This window comes from Rhododendron vialii, chromosome 13a (genome assembly GCF_030253575.1).
Source record: "Rhododendron vialii isolate Sample 1 chromosome 13a, ASM3025357v1".
Taxonomy (NCBI): Eukaryota; Viridiplantae; Streptophyta; class Magnoliopsida; order Ericales; family Ericaceae; genus Rhododendron; species Rhododendron vialii.
Genome location: NC_080569.1, coordinates 33139760 through 33159998, shown reverse-complemented (window position 1 = coordinate 33159998; position 20239 = coordinate 33139760). Strand labels below are relative to the sequence as shown.

The following is a 20239-nucleotide window of genomic DNA, read 5'->3' as shown; positions in this document are numbered from 1 at the left end:
GGAAAATACTATTGTATTTGGGATCGATCGAGTTTCAATTGGAGCCAAAATAGAAACTTGTTTACTACTTCGATTGTCAGAAAGGGTTCTTGGAAGGACTTTTAATGGACCGAATCCGATCCACTAATCCGTTTAACCCAGACACCAGGAGTGGTTGCTGGGACTATGCAACGAGGACGTTGCATTCCTAATACTCCTTGCTCTGTCCCCTGCGTAACTCCCCGGTCAGGAAATAGACAAGTGTAAAAAAAATCTCAAGTTCCACTAAGATTTTTGGACTTTTTCTTATTTTGTCCTTATTCAAATCCCATCAAATCTTTTACAGTATTAGTTGATAAATAAGTACTTGTACACAAGGAAGAGAAACAAACAGGAAGGGCTTGGAAACAGGGGAAATTTTACAAAACCAAAAAAAAAAAAAAAAAACTTATAAAAAACACTCGTTCTGGCTTCAAATTGAGATGCTATTTGGAACTCCCATTGAAGTTACCCCGGGCACAGAAAATGGCTTCAAAAGCTCATATGGTACCACCCCTGCTCCGCTTCTGTTGTTCAAATTCCTATTTGCATTCCTAGCGTCAATCACTCCTTCAAGCTCTTTTAGTTTCCCGCTAAACCGTTCGAACGCGGCCTTAATGACTGGATTGTCCGCCCACACTCCCTCGATCACTGCACCGATGTACTCTTCTTCTGGTGAATGGGTCGACAGTACGTCCAAAACCGCCATGACTTTTGTAGCTTGAATTTGAGATGGAAAACATTTCAAGAGTACAACTTCTGGCTTTGCTAGGAAAAACTTCAATTCCTCGTCGTTTGGCTCTTCGGTTGGCATATTAGTTCTAGCAATTGTTGGCCTGTTTGGGAAATAACCTGCATATATAGGCAATCCGGCAAAAAGATTATAAATTGTATAGGCAATCAACGGTATATATGCACTTCAAAGTAAATCTGTACCATTTATTTATTTTTGGGGGATAATTTCGAGTACTTAGAATTTCTCTATATTCAAATAACCCCTTTTAAGTTATTTATGTTTTTTTCAAAAAGGAAGCTAACCTGCAAAGTCATATTGGCCAAAGTTGACTGCGGAATGGTGGCCGGAAGTAACCCATATCATGGTCGTGAGAATTCCAACAAGATCGTCCACCGTTTTGAGCTTCGGCCACCAAGGTTCGTCCTTTTTGTCGGCATGACCGACGGTTCGGATTTCCGTCCACCATGCTTGAAGCTCTTTGTCAGAGTCAACGAGAGCTGAATCTGGATAGTAGTGTTTCACATAATCTGTAACCCATTGCTTAATGGCATCCCAAAGGATCAAACCGTCGTTTGCAAACGGGTAGTCCTCAATTGTCAATTTCAAGCCGTGTGGGGCCGTTGGATCCTCCACAGCCATTCCCCTGTAAATGAGCAACATTCATAGCCCTTGGGTACTTAGTCCCAGTCAAAGCCATATTCAAATAAGAACAAGCACAACTACGAATAACACCATTAGAATTTGTGTTTTTTGATTGGCATAGGAGTTGCCTAAAAACATAGTATGCACTCGTACCATATTAGAGTATTAATCATCAATTCATCTAAAAACTTAAGTTCTTAAAACAAAAACGAAGAAACTGAACATTCTAAATTTTATGTGTGTGTGTGTGTGTGTAAGATACCTGCTAATTAAGTCTGCTGGAAGTGCCTGGTGGTCGAATCGCCATTGAAGGTCGTAAGCAGCCGAGCTAAGCTCTATGGAATACTTGGCTGGTGAAAATGAAGCCTCAATAATGCCATTAGCATTAATAAGGGCTTCTCGGGCAAGAGCATTGATCTCCATTGTGTACCGGAAGTGTGGGTGCAGTAGTCTAAAAATTGGGTGGATCACGCTAAGTTGCCGATTAGCGGCAATTATGTACGGTTCTGTAGCACAATGAGTTCTTAGCCTGCAAAATTCAACAAAGAAAATATGGATGTCAAATGGTTAAACAAATATAGTCTAGCTTTACTGATCCTCCTGGGATTTTATGGTGAAACTTTATTCCAAAGCTCAGTCTAATCTGACCATTCAAACAGGCACAATAAGAGACAAAGATGCTTACCAGTGACTTACTAACTGATGAACACCAGAGTCATGAGCAAGGACATGAGTCTTGGCTAGCCTCCATAGCCAGCACCCTGTGGCATTCCATGTTGGTGTGAACACTTCCCTCCACTGCGGTTTTCCGTCCATGGGCGGTCGAGTTAGCTCGATCGCTAACGGCCTCAAGGTTCCCTCGTGTGTTAAGAAGAACAACGTCCTTGATCCATAAAGTGTTGTCCCTTTGACCTCCCTCACTTTTTTCACATACGGCAAGAGTAGGTCATGGTAATCTAGCATGAACAATTTCTTCTGTTTCAAGGCCTGCATTTTCCAAAACTTATTTGAATCCTCAATCTTTAAATTAACTCGAAGAGAAGGGAAAATATTTGTTTTCAAGGGTTTGCGTAACGGGTAATCAATCAGAATGACATGGTAACAGAGGATCTTGATGAGTCAATCGAAATTACGGGCAAATGTATTTGCTTTTTGTAGGAAAAAATAGGGCAGACAGAAGAAATGTGATACAAATTAACTTTTTAGTTCACATCCAAGAAGCAATATATATGGAATCATAAATATTAATTTTGAAAAAAATGCATTATTTTGTAGTCCTCGTTTCGCAGACCGGACAAACATTATGGGACGAAGGGAGTAATTAATTACCTCTTGAACGGTCATGAACCCTTTGATCTCGCACTCAATAATCTCTTCGGTAATTAATGAGTCGGGGTTGCCGTAGACCTTAGGGTCAAGCTTACTCTTCAATGGCCATTCCTGCAATATTAATTAATCATGCATAAATTGTTTTAGAGCATTCCCATTGCACAGTAAGTCAATGGAGTAAATCGAAAAGATTAAAACTACGGGCATATATAGTCATATAGTATAAGTTTAGAGGAACAAAGTGTAATTCATATCTTTTAAATTATTGTGAATATTTTTTGCATAACAAAAATAGATATATAGCGGCGGTTGTAACTTTTTTGGGAACGTGCGTACCGTGACCAATTGTATGTTACATGGGTTTAGACCAGCAAGAGTCTGTCTAGAGAATTCCTCATCCCTGAACCAAGAAAATTTGTCTCCTGCAAAATCAAAGAAATTCATCATGGTAATTAATTCAGAAAATTTATACACGCCCATAGAAAAAGCAAACAAAATTGGAATATTTTGGTAACAGAAATCCTATTGGTACCGATGGTACCATAGGGAAAATGCACCGACGGTCACCGGACGGCCTTCTCCGGCCACCGGACGGCCGATCCGAGCCGTCCAAAAATTTTAAAAAATAAAACCGAGTGGGCTTTCGCGAGAATGAATGGCATCCGAGGTGTGTAGGGTACTTGATCCGAGCACCCTTTTTTCGTGTATATATGTATATACGTGTATATACACGAAAAAGGGGTGCTCGGATCAAGTACCTTACACACCTCGGATGCCATTCATTCTCGCGTAGGGCCCACTCGGTTTTATGTTTTAAAATTTTTGGACAGCTCGGATCGGCCGTCCGGTGGCCGGAGACGGCCGTCCAGTGTCCGTCGGTGCATTTTCCCTACGGTACCGTCGGTACCAATAGTAGCACTCTTTTGGTAATTTGATTTTCAGTCTGGTTTTACTATTTGCACTCCTTTTTTTGTCTGTGTTTCGGGGAAATTATAAATGTTCTTTTATGTATAAAGAAGTTGAACAACTCAGAATAATATTGTAATTACATATTAACAAGGACAAAAATATATATTATGAAGATATGAATGAGAGATATGCAAATCACTTCTAGGGAGTGCGTCTGAAACAACCAAGTGATGGTGCCTCAAGATCACGCCAATTAACGTGGGCCTACACCAAATGCCGAAAGAGTATCTCAAATCATCATGTGGCTTCTTTGATGTCTAGGTATTGAACTGCATGCAAAGAGCATTCTATACAACCTCGGCTCGTATCTATGTTTGTAATGGTCCAAATTTACTGAAATAGTTTTACCAGTAAGAGTCTTGACCCGATATAACCCAACTAGTAAAAACTAACAATCTTTAATAAATCTGAAAGTTGGAATTGCCAATTGCAAGATGCGACTACTCCTTCCAATCCAAATCCAGACTCAAGAAAAGCCGAATTCGTATGAAATAATTCATTGAGATTATATGTGCTTACTTTCTATAATGGCAGGAGTCTCAAACCGCAACAGATCTTCCCTTGTATCATTGAGGAACTTGATCACCCGAGGCAGGAGATTCCTCAGGAACCCATTGTTGTTGGAGAGTGGAGGAAGGTTAACCCCTTCGTTGAACAACGAGTCTATGGCTGTGAAGTAGGGGAATCCCAGGTCTGTGTCGATAATCGCTGTTTCTAGGGAAGGTACAAGCGCGTGAAGCACGGAGGAAACCGTCTTCACCGAAAATGTTACACTCTTCACTGTTGAGAATGCCTCGTCCCTTGGCACATAAACATCGCTGCTCCTCGTCTCCGACGTTGAATCTGCATCGATAGCGAAAAATAATTATTCGGTCGATATAAATTCTAGCTCAATTTGCAAACATCCACAAAAAAATTGATAGAACTTCGATGGAATTCGATTCTTTCCAGTCCCCAATGTCTTGTCTGGCCCATTTCTGGATTCTGACCGGGCACACTTAAATAATCATGACCATTTACTTGTTAAACCTCATCGAGAAAATATGTCATGGTACGATATATTAGTTAGATATCGTTTGATATGTTCTCGACGATTTCGGGTTTCAAACTCACTTTTTCTGTTTTCCGCAATGGAAATGTGTTTTAATATAAATATATAACAAACATGATTTTTTGCTCGACTAATGTTCTTGACGATGTCTAAGGCTGCGTTCTCTTGAACTTAACTTAAATCTATGAGTTTTGTCCTTATTTGAATTTTTTTTTCACATTTGTTAGTTTCGCACCAAATTTTTTTGGGTTATTGATTCGCCTCGATGAGAAGAATCGGAAAAGTAAAATTTGTTTACTTTTATCCAAATATTTTGAGAAATAATCACAAAGATAATTCAAACCGCCTATTATTTTTAAAACATTTTTTTATGGAGCTCTGAAAAAAATCAGTTCAACCCAATATCACTAAAGATTTTTTCTGAATTTATCGGGGCGAAACTACTTAACTGCTCAGTTTCGCTCCTACAAATTCAGAAAAAATCCTTAACGATATCGAATTGAGCTGATTTTTTACAAAAATTCATAAAAAAAATTATTTTAAAAATAATGAACAGTTCAAATCATTTTTATAGTATCGAAAGTAAGCCCCATAAAACCCATACGTACACATAGCAGTACGATCTTCTCTTTCATAAGTACGTACCTGTTTTGCACCGTGGACGACCTGTTCTGCAACGTCTAGGGTAGGGATGCTGTTTTCCACCAAGCACTGGTCTTTTAAGTGCACTGTTACTGTCAGGGTCACCAAGGTCATTGTACACATCATAATCGAAAATCCTGTCCGAACTCTTTCTCTCTCCTTGCCCATTCCCTCGGAGTATTGCCAACTCTTTCTCCCTCAACCTTCTCAACCCATTTGGCGTCTGAGATGGCAAATATGACTGCTTATACAAACACAAAAACAATTAATATTACATGGTCAGTTCGTTTGATAACCTTTCCTAATTAATTAATTTTTAAAAAAATACAATTAAAGAGAATATTTGGAGTTCTGCAGAACCCCGAGCAGCAATCCGGTGAGTGGTATTTTTACGACTACAATCTAGTTTGGTGGGTTTTATCAAATAATTAGTGAGAGAATGAAGACGGTGATATATTCTTTTGTATGAATATTCTTCGTATCGTATTGTTCTTTCACTTCATTTTCGTTCTTGTATATCATCTCTCTCTCTCTCCTTTCACTTTCCATAACTCAGGACCATTACGTAGCTGTAGGGACACAAGCGATAGACATACCAACTTGAAACGGAACTTTGATGTGTTCAAGTAGTAGATTTTTGACTTAATTAATGGATAAATTAAAGAAAGTTATAATAATAACTAACATTAGAGTAAGTCCATCGTTTATATCAATTAAAGTTATTTTTTCGCTTGATATAACGTCAAAAAGCAAAACAAATAGCAATGTTTTTCGCACCAAGTTAGTTCCATTTTGATATAATCTCGTGGATCCAATGTAGTTGTTCAAAATGTAATATTGTAACTTAATTAAGCTTATTAATGTTTAGGGACTCATAAGACTATATGCGAGCCAAATGAGATGGGTTCCGTTGAAATTATATACTATGCTAGTCAATACTACATTATAAGTTTAGCGATGCGGGTCCCACAATAGTACTCATGTCATCTAACTCCCTCTTTTGTATCTATGGAATATATCGATCTTGTGTATGTTTCACTGACCTTATCGGTGAAAAAAACTCTCTTCTCCACATTGGCTTCAGACTTGGGAGAAACCCAAGAGTTGCAATTGATAATGAGATTCCCATTGAGCAATCCCTCCAATGCAATGGTCTTGAGATGCATCTCAGTGTGGTGCTCATTCTCAACCAACACCGCTCCAATCTCCCCAAAATCTTCTCCTACCTCAAATTCACAGTTGTACTTCACTTCATCATCATCTTGGCTCACCTTGCTCGCATACCCCTTTATGTTTTCCTTCTCTAATCCTGTCTCTGCAATTAATAGATTAAATGGAAAAATAATTAGAAAAAAAAAAACACAAGCTCAAAGTGCATAAACATAACCTTATTAAGTTAGTCATATCATATAGATAAATGTATTTTATGCGGTCCATGTAATTGTGATTTATATTATTACTAGTAAATGGAACAAATTAACAATTAAATGCTAGTAAGTCATATAGCCGTCAATTTGATTTCCCTCATATTATCGAGAATGATTTTTTTCACCTTCCCTAAAAGAGGGTGAACGCAAGGACGGAACCATAATTTTTTAAACATGAGGGGCCAAACTATTAACAATAAATTTTGAAATTTCAAGATTCGAGAGTTTCTTTAGTTTGGATTTTTAGGGAGGCTTTTTTGGATAATGAATAGAGAGATAGAAAGAGAAACGAGGGTAATAATTGAAGAAAAAATTGATTGGAGACTGTGAGCAAAGAGACATGGTGGATTTTAGGACCCAAAATGAACATAGTCTAAACTATTTAAATGTCTAAAGAACACCTAATACAAAAAAGATAATATATAGTTGCTCTCACCAAACAAAAAATAACTAATCTTAGTGTAAAAATAAAAAAAACTCCAAAACTACACGGGGGCCATGGCCCCATACGCCTTGTATATAGCTCCGCCTCTGGGTGAACGCGCGTTACCTTCCTTATCGTTACACTTTTTGGTGCAAGGACAATAGAATCTCTATAGTCCTTATACCATTTCGACTAATGAGAGAAAGGGTGAACAAAATCATTCTCTCGTATTATCCCTTTCCTATCAAAAATTGCAAGCAACTTCGCTTCAAGGCCTTCTCTTATTGGATGTATTTTGGTAATGGGTAGAGAGAGAAATAGTGTAATGATTGAAGATAAGGGTAACGATTAGAGATAGATAGAGAAAGATAAGAAAATAATAATTGAAAAAATATGGTAATGATTGAAGAAAGAAGTAAGGTAATGATTGGAAACAAAACTAAAACTAAATCCTTCTCTATGATTCAAACCTCTTTCGTATCTAGAGTTGTGACCACCTCGATGTACCCTTTTGCCAAGTTTGAATAAAATCTTTTTGCCAATAAAAAAAAAAAAAAAAAAACCTTCGCTTTTCTCTCTTAGTCTTCTGTTATTGCTTCACCATTCATTTGCAGCCCTTTTCTTCGCATATTCTCATCCTTTTAACAAGTTGGTCGTAGGGACCATTTGAGCAGCGGACAACAAGAGATGTACGTTTTCGTTGGAAGTTACCATTTGAACAAGAAATACTCCAGCTAATAATCCTCTCCAAAGGCTTTTTCTGATTTTTTGCTGATTTTCTTCTTCTTTTTTGGTTTTTTGTGGGATGGAGCAGTGGATCCTCGTCAGCTGGCATAGGGCGGCGACCACACCCTCAAAATTTCAAAAACTTCCATATTCTATTCATATAGTTTCTACAGTAATATATATATATATATATATATGTGTGTGTGTGTGTGTGTATATATGACTTCCCGAATCATAAACGTTCAGATCCGGCTCTTCTCCAGTCCATGTTTTGGACCGATGGAAAACAGGTCTGATCGTGACCGTCCATTAATAAATTCAATGGTTCGGGTTTTCTCATATACTCTTACTGCTCATGGCAGTGAAGGCTCGCCTGCGTTTTTCGTCGGCGTCTGTTTCTCTCGCATCATGAGACGGCCGGCGTTTGGCTTTTGGATAGCAGGTCTTTGGGATTGTTACTTGATTTCATCTATGCTTGTTCTTTGGTTTGAGGTGGATTTTCCAAAAAATAAAAATTAAGAAATACTTATGAAATGTTTCAACTTACATGTGTGGTGTGAGTGAAATCCTTGCACGATTTTTAGAATTTTGAAATTTATGGAGTACTTTTTTGTTTGGATCTCAAACTGGTACGAACAGAAATTAATAAAGCTTGTGGCGATACTGGACCACCGTAATGTCATCATACAAAGGAGTACTGATTAAGACGGCTAAACTAATTTAGGTGCCGAAAAATTACATTTAGCTAATAAGTTGAAATTTAGATACTTATAGGAGTATTGATTAAGATAAAGAAAACCTGTAAGTATCTAAAAAATAAACGATTCAGATCGTATAAATGATCATATCTCAATGACTTTTATTTAAGCACCAAAAGATAGTTGAATCAAACATTTGTTCTTTTTAACCCAAAAAAAAAAAAGTCAAGACAAAGCTTGATTTTACAATGACCTTTCCATTCATATTTTTTTACGAATAACATGTAACAAATATTAGTGACTTTCATCAAGAAGTGTCACCCCTTCATTAGCCATCTTTTTGCCTCTGCTACTGAATATACACTATATTCAAAAAAACATCATGACTGTGATTCGTGGAATCCAATAGCGAACATGCTATCATGTAATCCACTTCACATAAATTTTTGTGGGGGCCCATTTCAGGTCTGCAAAATGCTCATTATTTTTGACATATTTTTTTAATGATTCCTACGAATAATTAGCTCAATCCAATATGGATAAAGGTTTTTATTTTCAAAATTCGTAGGGGCAAAACATTGAATTTTAGATTAATAATTTATTATTTTTTAAATGGGCCTCCCAAATATGATTCAAACCCAACATTACTCTAAAAAAAAATTTTATGAGTTTATGAAAAAAAAAAATAGCTAAATCCGATGTTTGGTTTTATGTTCTCTTGATTTAATGCTCCCTTGCCTATTTAATGGTTACCAAACGAGGAACAAGGGCAACTGGTTTCCTGTGCAACAAGGGCACTGTTTTCAACGGATAGAACCAATGCCGACCTAGCCTCCGAATGGTGTTCCTGAATCCAAGATCATAGAAGGGAGCAAGTCCAAGCCTTGACTAAAACTGCAAACGAGTCGAATCGAATCAAATTTTATCTTATTCGAGCTCGTCTCGACTTAATTTTTCTGAGCTCGAGCTCAAATCGAGCTGAAACATATGAGCTCGAGCTCAGCTCGAACATATATGTTTAATTGAGCTCGAACATATATGTTTAAAAGTTCGAGCGTGGCTCGCATGGCTCGTTCGAATCTTATCCAAGGCCCTTGCGCAGCAGAGACGTTGGGGTGACGGAGCGGGATTATTAGTTTTATACCGGTACAGGGATTGAAAGTTCTCATGGGTGGGCGATGTGGGACTAATGTTTTCCCTCTCAACCTTCCTCAACAGTTGTCCGGCATCGGCAAAAGACATGCAAGGAGTTTCCACTCCTCCCTATAAAAATATGCCGTGGGCCAGGGTCATGGGTGGCTATCCGCGACACTGTGTGAAAATACGTGGTAAGGTAAAGCATAAAAAATTGTCTCTACTCGTGTATGTATATGGGTATGGGTATGGGTATGGGTATATGTATATATATGTATATAAGTATATACAGATTCAATCAGGTAAGAGCGCCCTTACCTTGTTAAGGTAAGGACCTCCCATTTTCCGATCGAATTTCGATGATCCGAGCCGCTCAATGTGTTTAGAACGTGATTTTAAGGGTACTCGCAAGAAATCGGCAAAAAAAATGACCGGGAAGGGCTTTATCCGAGCAGTTTTTGTTTGTTTTTTATCGAACGGTTCAAATAAAAACTGTTCGAATGAAGCCCTTCCTAATATTTTTTTTTGCTGATTTCTCGCAGGTACCCTTAAAATCACGTTCTGAACACATTGAGCGGCTCGGATCATCGAACTTCGGTCGGAAAAAGGGAGAAAAAGGGAAGCCCTTACCTTAACAAGGTAAGGGCGCCCTTACCTGAAGGGGACTGTAAGTGTATATATATATATATATATATGTTTGTACTGTATGTAGTGTATATGGTAGCTCGCGAGCTCAACGAGCCAAGCATTAAGTGGCTCGAGCTCAACTTGTTTATAAAACGAGCTGAGAATGATGGCTCGAGCTTGTTTGTTTGCTCAATGAATCGAGCTTGAACGATCCGTTAGCGAGTCGAGTCACGAGCTGTTCGTGAGCGGTTCGGTTCGTTTGCAGCCCTACCCTTGACAACTAGGCTCACTTTGCGAATATCCTGGGCCTACAATCCGAATTTAAGTATTGTTCAAATCTTTAGTTACTTTTTACTTAACTAGCTAGGTTATACCTGTCAATCTCAAGATTTGTGAGTTCGACCCTAAGGCCAATGCATTAATTATGTTATCGTGTCGCCTTATACCTGTGTTAACATCAAAAAATGGAAAATTTGAACCCCTAAACTGTTAACTTGTCTTGTCGTAATCATGTCAAAAAAAAAAAATCACGTGGTCCTGTTTCGAACAAATCTAATTTGTAGCTATTGAGATTATTTATCCAAAGGAAAAAATTAACAAAAATAAAATAAAATAATTGTAGTGAGACCAATGAGTGGCCTTGATGAAAGGTACATTCGGTTTCCGATTAAATAAAATGGCAAAATGACAGGTCTGTCACTCTCCTTTTTTTGATTAAAAACAGAACCAATAAGGTCCTGCAGAAAATTATGTCTCACCGAAAAATAAATGCGGACATATAGTCCTCTTCCTTGCTCTGCCAGTGCCTAGAGAGTGAAAGTACGTGGTCCATCTCCATCCTCTTTATGGAGAGGAATATTAGAAAGTTTTCGTAGCAGTATAACGAGAATTTTTTGGGTCCCAAGCAGTACCACATCACAGTGTCCAGCGTGCATTCCAGCCGTCCAAAAGTGTTTTGGACGATTCCGATTTCTTCCAAACCCTTCCCCCACCCCCCCCCCCGGCTTTTTTTATTTAAAAACCAAACCATCCAACACAATTTTTGACAGCTGGGATGGGTGCTCAGGTACCACATTTCGGTACCGGCTCAGCACCTAAAAATTTCTCCAATATTAAGGACAAAGATACATCCCGTCTCCGTCCTTGATATATTTTTTAGGTCTGGTTTTAGGTTTGAGGAAGAAATAGTAATTTTTCTTTGGTTCAGAATGAGGTTGATATTTGGTAACCCCGTCCCATAACACACCCCGAACCCATCCCAAGTTGGTTTATAGTCGTTTACTATTTTACCCCTTTCTTTTTTTCCCCGGTAAACCAAAGATATATTAAAAAAACAAAACTAAGAAGAATAAGTCGTTTACTATTTTACCCTTTAGGTAACTAGGTTATATATGTTCATGTAATGGAAAGACAACAGCTCCAACGGTGATCGATATTATTTTCTTCTATGATTTTGTAAAAAATTGGGGGGTTTTTTTTTTTTTTTTTGTAGTGTTTTCTATCTTTGAATAATGATCGATTGTGTTCGGTTCACATTTTAGTTTAGTTTTAGTTTAGTTTTTCAATTATTACCTTACTTCTTTCTCCAATCATTATTATATTTCTCCAATTATTACTTTCTCATCTCCCTCTATCTCTCTCCAATCATTATCTATCTCTTCAATCATTATCTTATTTCTCTCTCCACCTACTACCAAAACTAAATTAAACTAAACTCCCATAAAAAACCTAAATACTGTTCTCAACTTACTGCAATACAAAAATGTTGAAATCAATATACTCCTTCCGTCTCTTTTTAAGAGTCTCACTTCATAAATTTAACTTTTTATGCAGACATCGTTATTACACTCTAAAAGTTATTTCTCTACTTACCCTCTATAGAAACATCATCATTACACTTTTACTCACCAACTTTTTAAAATGATATCTACTTTTATGTGCAAAATGAAATCACTAACTTTACAAAATGGACATTTATTAAAGAATAACCAAAAATGAATACTAGATTTTAAAAAAGGGACAGAAGGAGTAATATTTTGCATAAGATTGAAATTAAGTTCTTAGAAAATAAAGTATGGAACTATAAGTAAAAATATATCAAACGTTAGTTCTCTGCAAGAAAAACAAAAGTTTTAAATGAAGAGGGAAAAATATTGTGAAAGAAATATAAAACATTGCTAGAAATGCGAAGTAACTACTTACTGGGATCAAGCTCAGCACTAACAAGCTCCAACAAGATGGATTTGCCGAACAAGTCAGTGATTTTGTCGAGCCCACCGGTTAACCCGAGGCCCGATAGTAACCCGCCAGCGATCACTTTGACCGTAACAACTGCCTTAACCCTAGTAGACTTCTCATCGGAAGTCGCTATGGCTTTGATGGAGCCCGAAAAAGATTTGCTTTTAATGAGTTTATTGATTCGGATTTGGCGCCATGCTTGTTTTAGACGGGGGAGTGGAAAAGTTGCGCCGGAGGAGTAGACGAATGGTTTGTGAAACGGGATTAGGGTCGGGGTGGTGTGGCTGGAGAGTTGGACATGGCTCTTCATCTTCTTGTTTTTCTAGCTCAGAGTGTTGATTGTGGATGGTTAGGAATGGGAAAGATATGAACTTGAACGAGGGATAAGCTATGATTATATAGAGAGGTGGAGAGAGAGAGAGAGAGAGAGAGAGAGAGAGGACAATTCTTCTCATAGTTCTAGTCTCTATACATTTGCTTCACGTGAAGAATACTTGTAAATGGACATGAAAAGAAAAAGTAGTACGGCGTAGAATTTACTCGTTTCCCAACATTACCCAAAAACAAGGTAACTTTTCTTTCGTATGTTTGACGAAGAGAAATTTCAAAAACAAGACAATATACGCTCTTGATTTTTGGTGTACACGCTATTGTTTTTCTTAATAGGGAGGAGGCGTTAGGTTTAGGGTTTTCTTATGAGTTGAATTTTCATTGCTGTATTTGGGCTTGTAGGCCCTTTGGATTTTCTGCATTGTTTATTGTATATCTGGCCGGATTTTTAGGCTCTCAGGTATTGCATTGGGCTCATTCCTTTGCATTGGTTCTAATTTTTGTTGGATACATTTCCCTTCCCCCTAATAAAATGCTATTTTGCCATTAAAAAAAAAAAAAAAGCAAACCACATTCTCAGCCAGTCAAATGCCGCTCAGAATCCAAAAGACAAACTTGGCAAGAGGCCGGCAAACACACCTCAAAAACCCTCTTAAAAGGCAGCCAAAAGACTAAACCGAACAACTCTACCTCGTTAATATACGGTCGGTCCTTCCCTCCTTGGCCAACATGGCTCTATAGTGCTGTTCGTCAATTTCCTCCGCATAAGCATGAGTCTTACTAACGACTTCCCTTTCATCACCGTCGTTCCAAACAACTTATCTAGATCTCAATTAACTGCTTAATTAAGCCTCATTTAGAATTACTATTATGTTCCTGTTATCAATCCCCTCTGAAAAATTAGATAATGAAATTGCAGTCGTTAAGCTGATGTGAAGATAGCTATAGGTATATATCTGTCTTTTTCAATTTTAGTACTGTGCACAGTATAAAACCTATAAGAAATATAAAAGCTCATAATATATGATTATAAACTTGTAACAATATTTACTTCATAACTTTTTTTATGACATTTTGGGATGATTGCTCTAAGGCATGGGGGTGATTGCCTTGGAGGTACTGATGCGTGTCAATTCCTTTCTCGTTGTGCCCCTTCGAGCTTTAATAAAATTCTTTTTGGCTCAACAAAAAAAAAAACTTTGAATGGCATTTCATCACATTTTGCACAATTTCATTACATCAGTTGAATTCATAATTTTTATACTGTGTATATGAGTTTTTGTCTTGTTTGAAACCAACGACTATCATTTCCTTGTTGAAGCAAGAAAACAAAAGCCACTGTTTTGTCGGTGAATCTGCTTTTTAGGGGAAAAAACGAATGAGAAAAACGAGCTTGAGTTCCATATATCGTGCGTTGAATTACGAAAAGCAACTGTTCGCCAATGGGTTCTAGCCCAATTCATGACATCTCCTAGTCCTTCCCGTGTGAGAGGTCAGGGTTTGAGTCCCATCATGAGCGTTTGGGATTCAAGACGGATATAGTTTCTGAAATTCTCTATGGACTAACTTATTAACTCTCCGCTAACCCGCTAACCCCCGCTGATGTATACAATATTACCAAAAAAAAAACTTCTATAATGCTAAAATTTTGAGAGAAAAAATTTCCAATCAAACGTGGATAAGGGAATGGTCTAATTGTATTGCCCAATCACCCTTGACGTTAATTGAATACATACACACGACTAAAACTATGAATAGACTATCATTTAACCCAAAAATTCAGGAAAAAAAAGTGTGCACGGTATAAAGAGGTATTTGGTAGCCAATTACTTGTAAGATTTTGTATTGTAAATGATGGATTAGAGGTTTTTGGATTCTAATAAGAATATGTAAAAATATTTGGATGATATATGCAGAATAAATTTTGTAAAAGAATTTGTGGATGAAAATATAACAGAATTCAAAAGGTCTCTTCCTCACAGGATTCTTGAATTTTGCATTCTCCAGTTCATTTTTCCAAAGTATTTAAATAGAATGCATTTTAATATATATATATATATATATATAACATGCATAATGGGAAAACTAATTAATCGATCAAATGGTATATACTTTGAATTTTGTTCCCCCATTCATATCTGCCATTCAATGTTTCGAGAACAACATTCTTTTTTTCTTTTCTTTTTTATTCGTCAAACGAAACTTTTATAAATTGAGTTATTAATGTCTGATAAACTTGAATTACTGCGTGGTTAATCTACTCATCAAACTTTACAAATTGAACCGTGAATATCAAACTATGCCGCAAGGCATAAAACCCGTCTTGAAGTCACAATAGTCTTTCGTTAATTTTTCGACCGATTCTGATGATGAACACCATCAATGTAAATTGGGATTTTCGTTGTTTGGAATATTGATATTAGATCGATCGTGTCAAATTAAAGCTCTAAGGTGATAAAAAATAATACTAGTAACAATGACAAGTTACTTAAATTTACAATAACCATCCAATTTACATATGTCCAAAATTTTACCTTTCCCAATCTGATGTTTTTCGTTTTGATAGGGCACAGTTTTATGCAATAACGTCCCTTTAATTTCTCGAATTTTGGAGGTATATGGGGACCACTATGAATAGAGCAATCACGTTATGTACGTGTTGTCAAATTTAGGTCAGCCTTCTGCACTCTCCATATGTAAGTACCCAGATCGGTTGCGGAATAAATGAGTAATATAGTTATTGTTGCAAAGAGAATAAAAATAAATCAATACCCAACTTGAAGCACTACAACTAGCTAGCTATATCACCATCGGAGCAATATCTGACACCAATAGGCAATCCAATTGACTAAAACCCATAACCAGTTGAAGCTTTATTAATGATTCTGAAAATGAAAAACATGTACTCGGTTCCATTGAATCTAACATTCTCCAGTACTTTACCATTGTTCTCACTGATCGATCAAGCCTGGCTTCAAGCGTATTGACTGTTAGGTTAGATTCTTCAAACCTCAAAACTGTCAATGGATATGAATTGCACCATGTTTAATTACTTGAATTCAATACTAGCTATTCATGATAGGGATCGACGAGACATTTATCAACCAAAAAGGATAGAGGAAATCAGCTTTAAACGAAACAAAAATGCCCACGTGCTATCCTTGTACCTTTTTTTTTATCCTGCTTTCCTTGTACCTTAGCCACAGATAATTAATACTGGCATCTTGATCAACCTAGCCGCCCCATCTACTAATTTAAACTCAGGTGTCCGGGTTACGCGCACATCGACTAATTCTGGGGTGTCAATCTCTCCGCTCACTTGCGAGGCCCCTGTAAAGTCCATATTTTGGCAAATTCCATGACAAAATCTCTTTTGATTTGTATCCCATTAATTTTGCTATAACTTATTGTTCTAGAGCACCTGCTTTAGGAAAGAACTTCAATTGTATTTTTTAATTGATAGTCAGAGGTTGTCAAAGGAAAGTAGATTGGAAGGAAATTCAATTTCAAGAGGATTTTGTGCTTATCAGGAAAGGAAATCAAAGAAGGTGAGATTATCGAGGCAATTGTAATGGAAGGAAATGAGTTGTGAAGAGGAATTGGAACGTGCATTAATTCAGTGGGGGAAATAAGGAAATCAAAAGAAAGGGGATCACGCAATCAGTGGGGGAAATAAGGGAACGTGCATTAATTCAGTGCTCGAGCAATTCTGAAAGAGTTTTCACCTGTGCTTGAGCAATTGGACAGTTTTTGCCTCTATCTATTTATATACGGTTGGCTGGGATTTCGACGTTACCGAAAGATATTAGAGCTCTCTACTTTTGTGTCCAATATCGAGTATCGACTAATGGTGACTGTTCTTACCTCTTGGAGTTACATATGATTCGGTGATCATGAATCTTTCTACATAAACTCCAAGCGTTCTTTTCAACCATTGCTCCAATTAGTTGAAACATTCTTCCGGTGGATTCTGGAAGTATATCGGAGGACTTGTGGATTCAAGGCGTGCGGCAATCAACCACTTGGTGCGGTGTACGTGGATTCGACAAATCGATCTTTGGTCAGTCGGTGAGGATTCACGATTGTTTTAATTAAGATCGTTTGTAACTGCACGATGATTACTTTTAGTGGTTCGATTTCCTCCCGTGGTTTTTACTCTTTTTAAGGGGTTTTCCACGTATATTCTTGTGTTCACCTGTTATTGCTTTTCGTTCCTTTATTACGTTGCTTTTGAGTATTTGATAGCGAAAAAGGAATTTCAGCCCCAATCTCACCGCTTTGTGTGGATTGACTTTAAAAGAATTGATGATATTTAAAAGGTTTCGAACATGAAATCTTAAGAGGAAGCTAACCCTTAAATTTCATGTTTTGACCACTAAGCCGATCCCATCGGAGTTTGGCCCCATCTACTTTTCCAATCATGTACTGTATGTTACAACTTCAAGTCTTGTACTGCAACTTTTTCTTTTCTTTTCTTTTTTGAACAATGTTACAAACACATATAGATGTTTGGACATAGATTCGGACACATATAACTTTTCAATACACACGATCAGTCTCAAACAATGCACGCAGGACTCATACAAAACAAACGGCATCTGTGTTCAGATTTGACGAAATGGAATTCCCATGGGCCGGTCATACCGTTAGTTACTTAGGTATTGCCATAACAGATGATGATAACTGATAAGCAAAAGGTAATCCGCCTAGTGTTTGAAGAAGTACTACGATACACGTATTTGTTTGACTGAGTACTCTGTGGCTCTACGTACGCAATACCTTCAATCACCTAGCTCGTAATAGTTCGATACTAGCAGTTAAAGTCATTACGGGCCCGTAGCCGCCAACCAGCCTATAGGTTTTTGATCGGTAAAAAATGAAATTTTATTAAAAAACGGGAAAAGGGAAAATTTTAACCTGCCTATAGGTTAATGAGAAAAATGAACGGTACATTGTATAGGCAGATATACATCTTCATAGTCGCTCAAAGACTCGAATGTATAAGGAAGCTGGATATGGCATGATAATAGTCTAGTCATGCGAGCGAGGTGACTTTGTTATTAACTCTTTTCTTGAACAAGGAAGGTGAAAGATATGGCCTGATAATAGTCCCTTAGTTAAAGATATGGCCTGAGGAGTTGACGACTGATCGAATATGCTGCAGGTAGAAGCAGGTTTTTTTTTTTTTCCTTCTGTTAGGGGGGATGGCACTTCCTTTTAGGTCTCGATGGTTTAGTTTTTGTGTCTGTTTGGCTCGCTGGCTGTTTGTTGATGGGGTTTGTGTATAGAGTCTGAGGTTTGCTAAGGTTTTTGGCATCTTGCCTTCTTTTAGGTCTCAGGTGGCTTAATGTCGGTGTGCGCTTAATCCTTTTAATCTTTATAATCCTTTATAAAGACTAATAAATTCTTTTTGCTTAGCAAAAAAACCTATGGATCACCACACAGCTCTTTCAAATTTACGACATTTGCCTAAAGGTTTATTGCATATAAATATTATAAGTTCAATATTGACTTAATAAAATTACGTGAAAATGTTATTAGCTTCTACCCTAAAAATGTATGAACACAAGATTGATGTCAGGAAATTAACTATGTGCAGATGTTACGAGTTTTTATACTTACAATTCAACGGTGCATACCGTACACATCCAATTAATGTCTAATATTGTAGCAATTTTCAGCATTAACTAGAGTGACGTTTAGGACTAGGCGTACGTACTTGTTTTCCTAGTCATTTGTTTGAGTGAAAGTTACACTAGAGATACAGTTGTTTTATCACGTGCTATTAATAACCAAGAGTACTCAACCCACACCTTCAACAGCTACCTATATTTTCTAGGAGTGTTCAAGAATATTGAAGTAACCGGAAAACTGATACAGACCGAACAGTCCTATTTAATTGGTTTTATTATAATATGGTTTGGTCATGGTTCTAAAAATGTAATAACCAACCATTTTTGTTCGGTTACCAGTTCTCAACTTTAAAAATATAGCTGCTATTGTATTGTTGCTACTATATAAATTTTAGTTCCTGAACTATTTCCAATATTAGTTTAAGATTTTGTAGGTCAGTGATATGTTTTTGTTACTGACTATATTATCTATTATATTAATTACTGGTTTTAATTACTTTATGGGTTGTTTTCGTTAATTTTTGGAGTTGCCTTTAGTGTTGGTAAATTGTGAAATAGTACTTTATGAGTGGTTTTCGCTAGTTTTTGATTCGGTAGACCATATTAGTTTCCGAACAGTAATGAAATTCCTATAATTAATTGTTCTATGCGTTTTTTGGTGCTCTAAATTGAAAATTAGTTCATGAGTTCATGTTTTTTTGTAAAAACCTGTTTGGATGCTAATTATACATAGAATAGCACCCAATCGAGATCAGTCTGGGTGCGATTTGATGTTGGTTAGGTTCTACGTATTTATTGATTAGGTTTTTGGTTTCAATTATTAGAATTGTTCGGAATGATTTGGCTATAGTATTTTTAGAGAATCAGACCAAACCAAATCGTGTGCGCACCTAATATTTTATCTTTTGATAGACAACCATAAATTAGTACTCGAAACACAACTTAAGACTCTGTTTGAAACTTAGGAAAATGAAAGGAAAATGAATGAAAAATAGGAGGAAAAGTTTACTATTTATTACACTTAAAATTTTATTTTCTTCACTCTTTCTCTTCAAACCAAATAATGAAAAGAATTTTTTTTTTTAATTTTTCTTTCTTTTTCTTTCCTTTCCTTTCCATATTTTCCAAACAGATCTTAAAATTTTTGGGAAACAAATAGTATGCAAAATATGAGTGATCCAAATTGTTTCGTACACAATACCCATAAATGAATCATTTAGCTCGCAGAACAAATCACGTCAATCATTTAGCTCACAGGAGCATATGTTTGGTGTGTTGGTGGGCCACAATTTCGTACAAATCACGTGCTTTGTGTGTTGACACCGTAGCATCATCTGACATGTTATATCTAGGGAATAATTTCGGTGTCCCGGTCATTTTGGGGACACCGTAATTTTTGGTATAACAAAATCATTATGAATATAACCAAAACACATTACAAGCATAAAAAAATCATAACAATGCATAATTTATTTGTTATGCCTTGGTTGGGTTTAATTATGCCTTGGTTGGTTTTTTGAATATTTTTTGATTATGCCTTGTTTGGATTTTGTTATGCTTGTAATAGATTTTAGTTACGCTCATAATGGTGAAATTATGCCAAAAATTACGGTGT

The 20239-nt window shown here is 36.8% G+C and overlaps 1 protein-coding gene across 1 annotated transcript; it reads right to left on the bottom strand.

The window, feature by feature from the left end:
- Nucleotides 1-259: 259 nt before the first annotated feature.
- Nucleotides 260-13139, bottom strand: LOC131314643 (linoleate 13S-lipoxygenase 2-1, chloroplastic-like). The gene is made up of 10 exons (XM_058343430.1): nucleotides 12626-13139; nucleotides 6431-6702; nucleotides 5391-5628; nucleotides 4214-4537; nucleotides 3062-3147; nucleotides 2726-2836; nucleotides 2082-2383; nucleotides 1659-1925; nucleotides 1057-1397; nucleotides 260-870 (listed from the first exon to the last, which is right to left on the bottom strand). Exons 1-10 carry the CDS (start codon nucleotides 12969-12971, stop codon nucleotides 452-454), a joined length of 2706 nt encoding a protein of 901 aa, XP_058199413.1. The 5' UTR covers nucleotides 12972-13139; the 3' UTR covers nucleotides 260-451.
- Nucleotides 13140-20239: the final 7100 nt, after the last annotated feature.

Excerpts from the sequence above, each read along its gene's own strand:
- LOC131314643 (XM_058343430.1), bottom strand. The coding sequence starts at position 12,971 with ATGAAGAGCCATGTCCAACTCTCCAGCCACACCACCCCGACCCTAATC. Across the intron at positions 2,384-2,725 it reads GGTTCATGACCGTTCAAGAG|GCCTTGAAACAGAAGAAATT; the intron begins GTAATTAATTAC and ends TGGAAAATGCAG. Across the intron at positions 1,398-1,658 it reads CCAGCAGACTTAATTAGCAG|GGGAATGGCTGTGGAGGATC; the intron begins GTATCTTACACA and ends GCTCATTTACAG.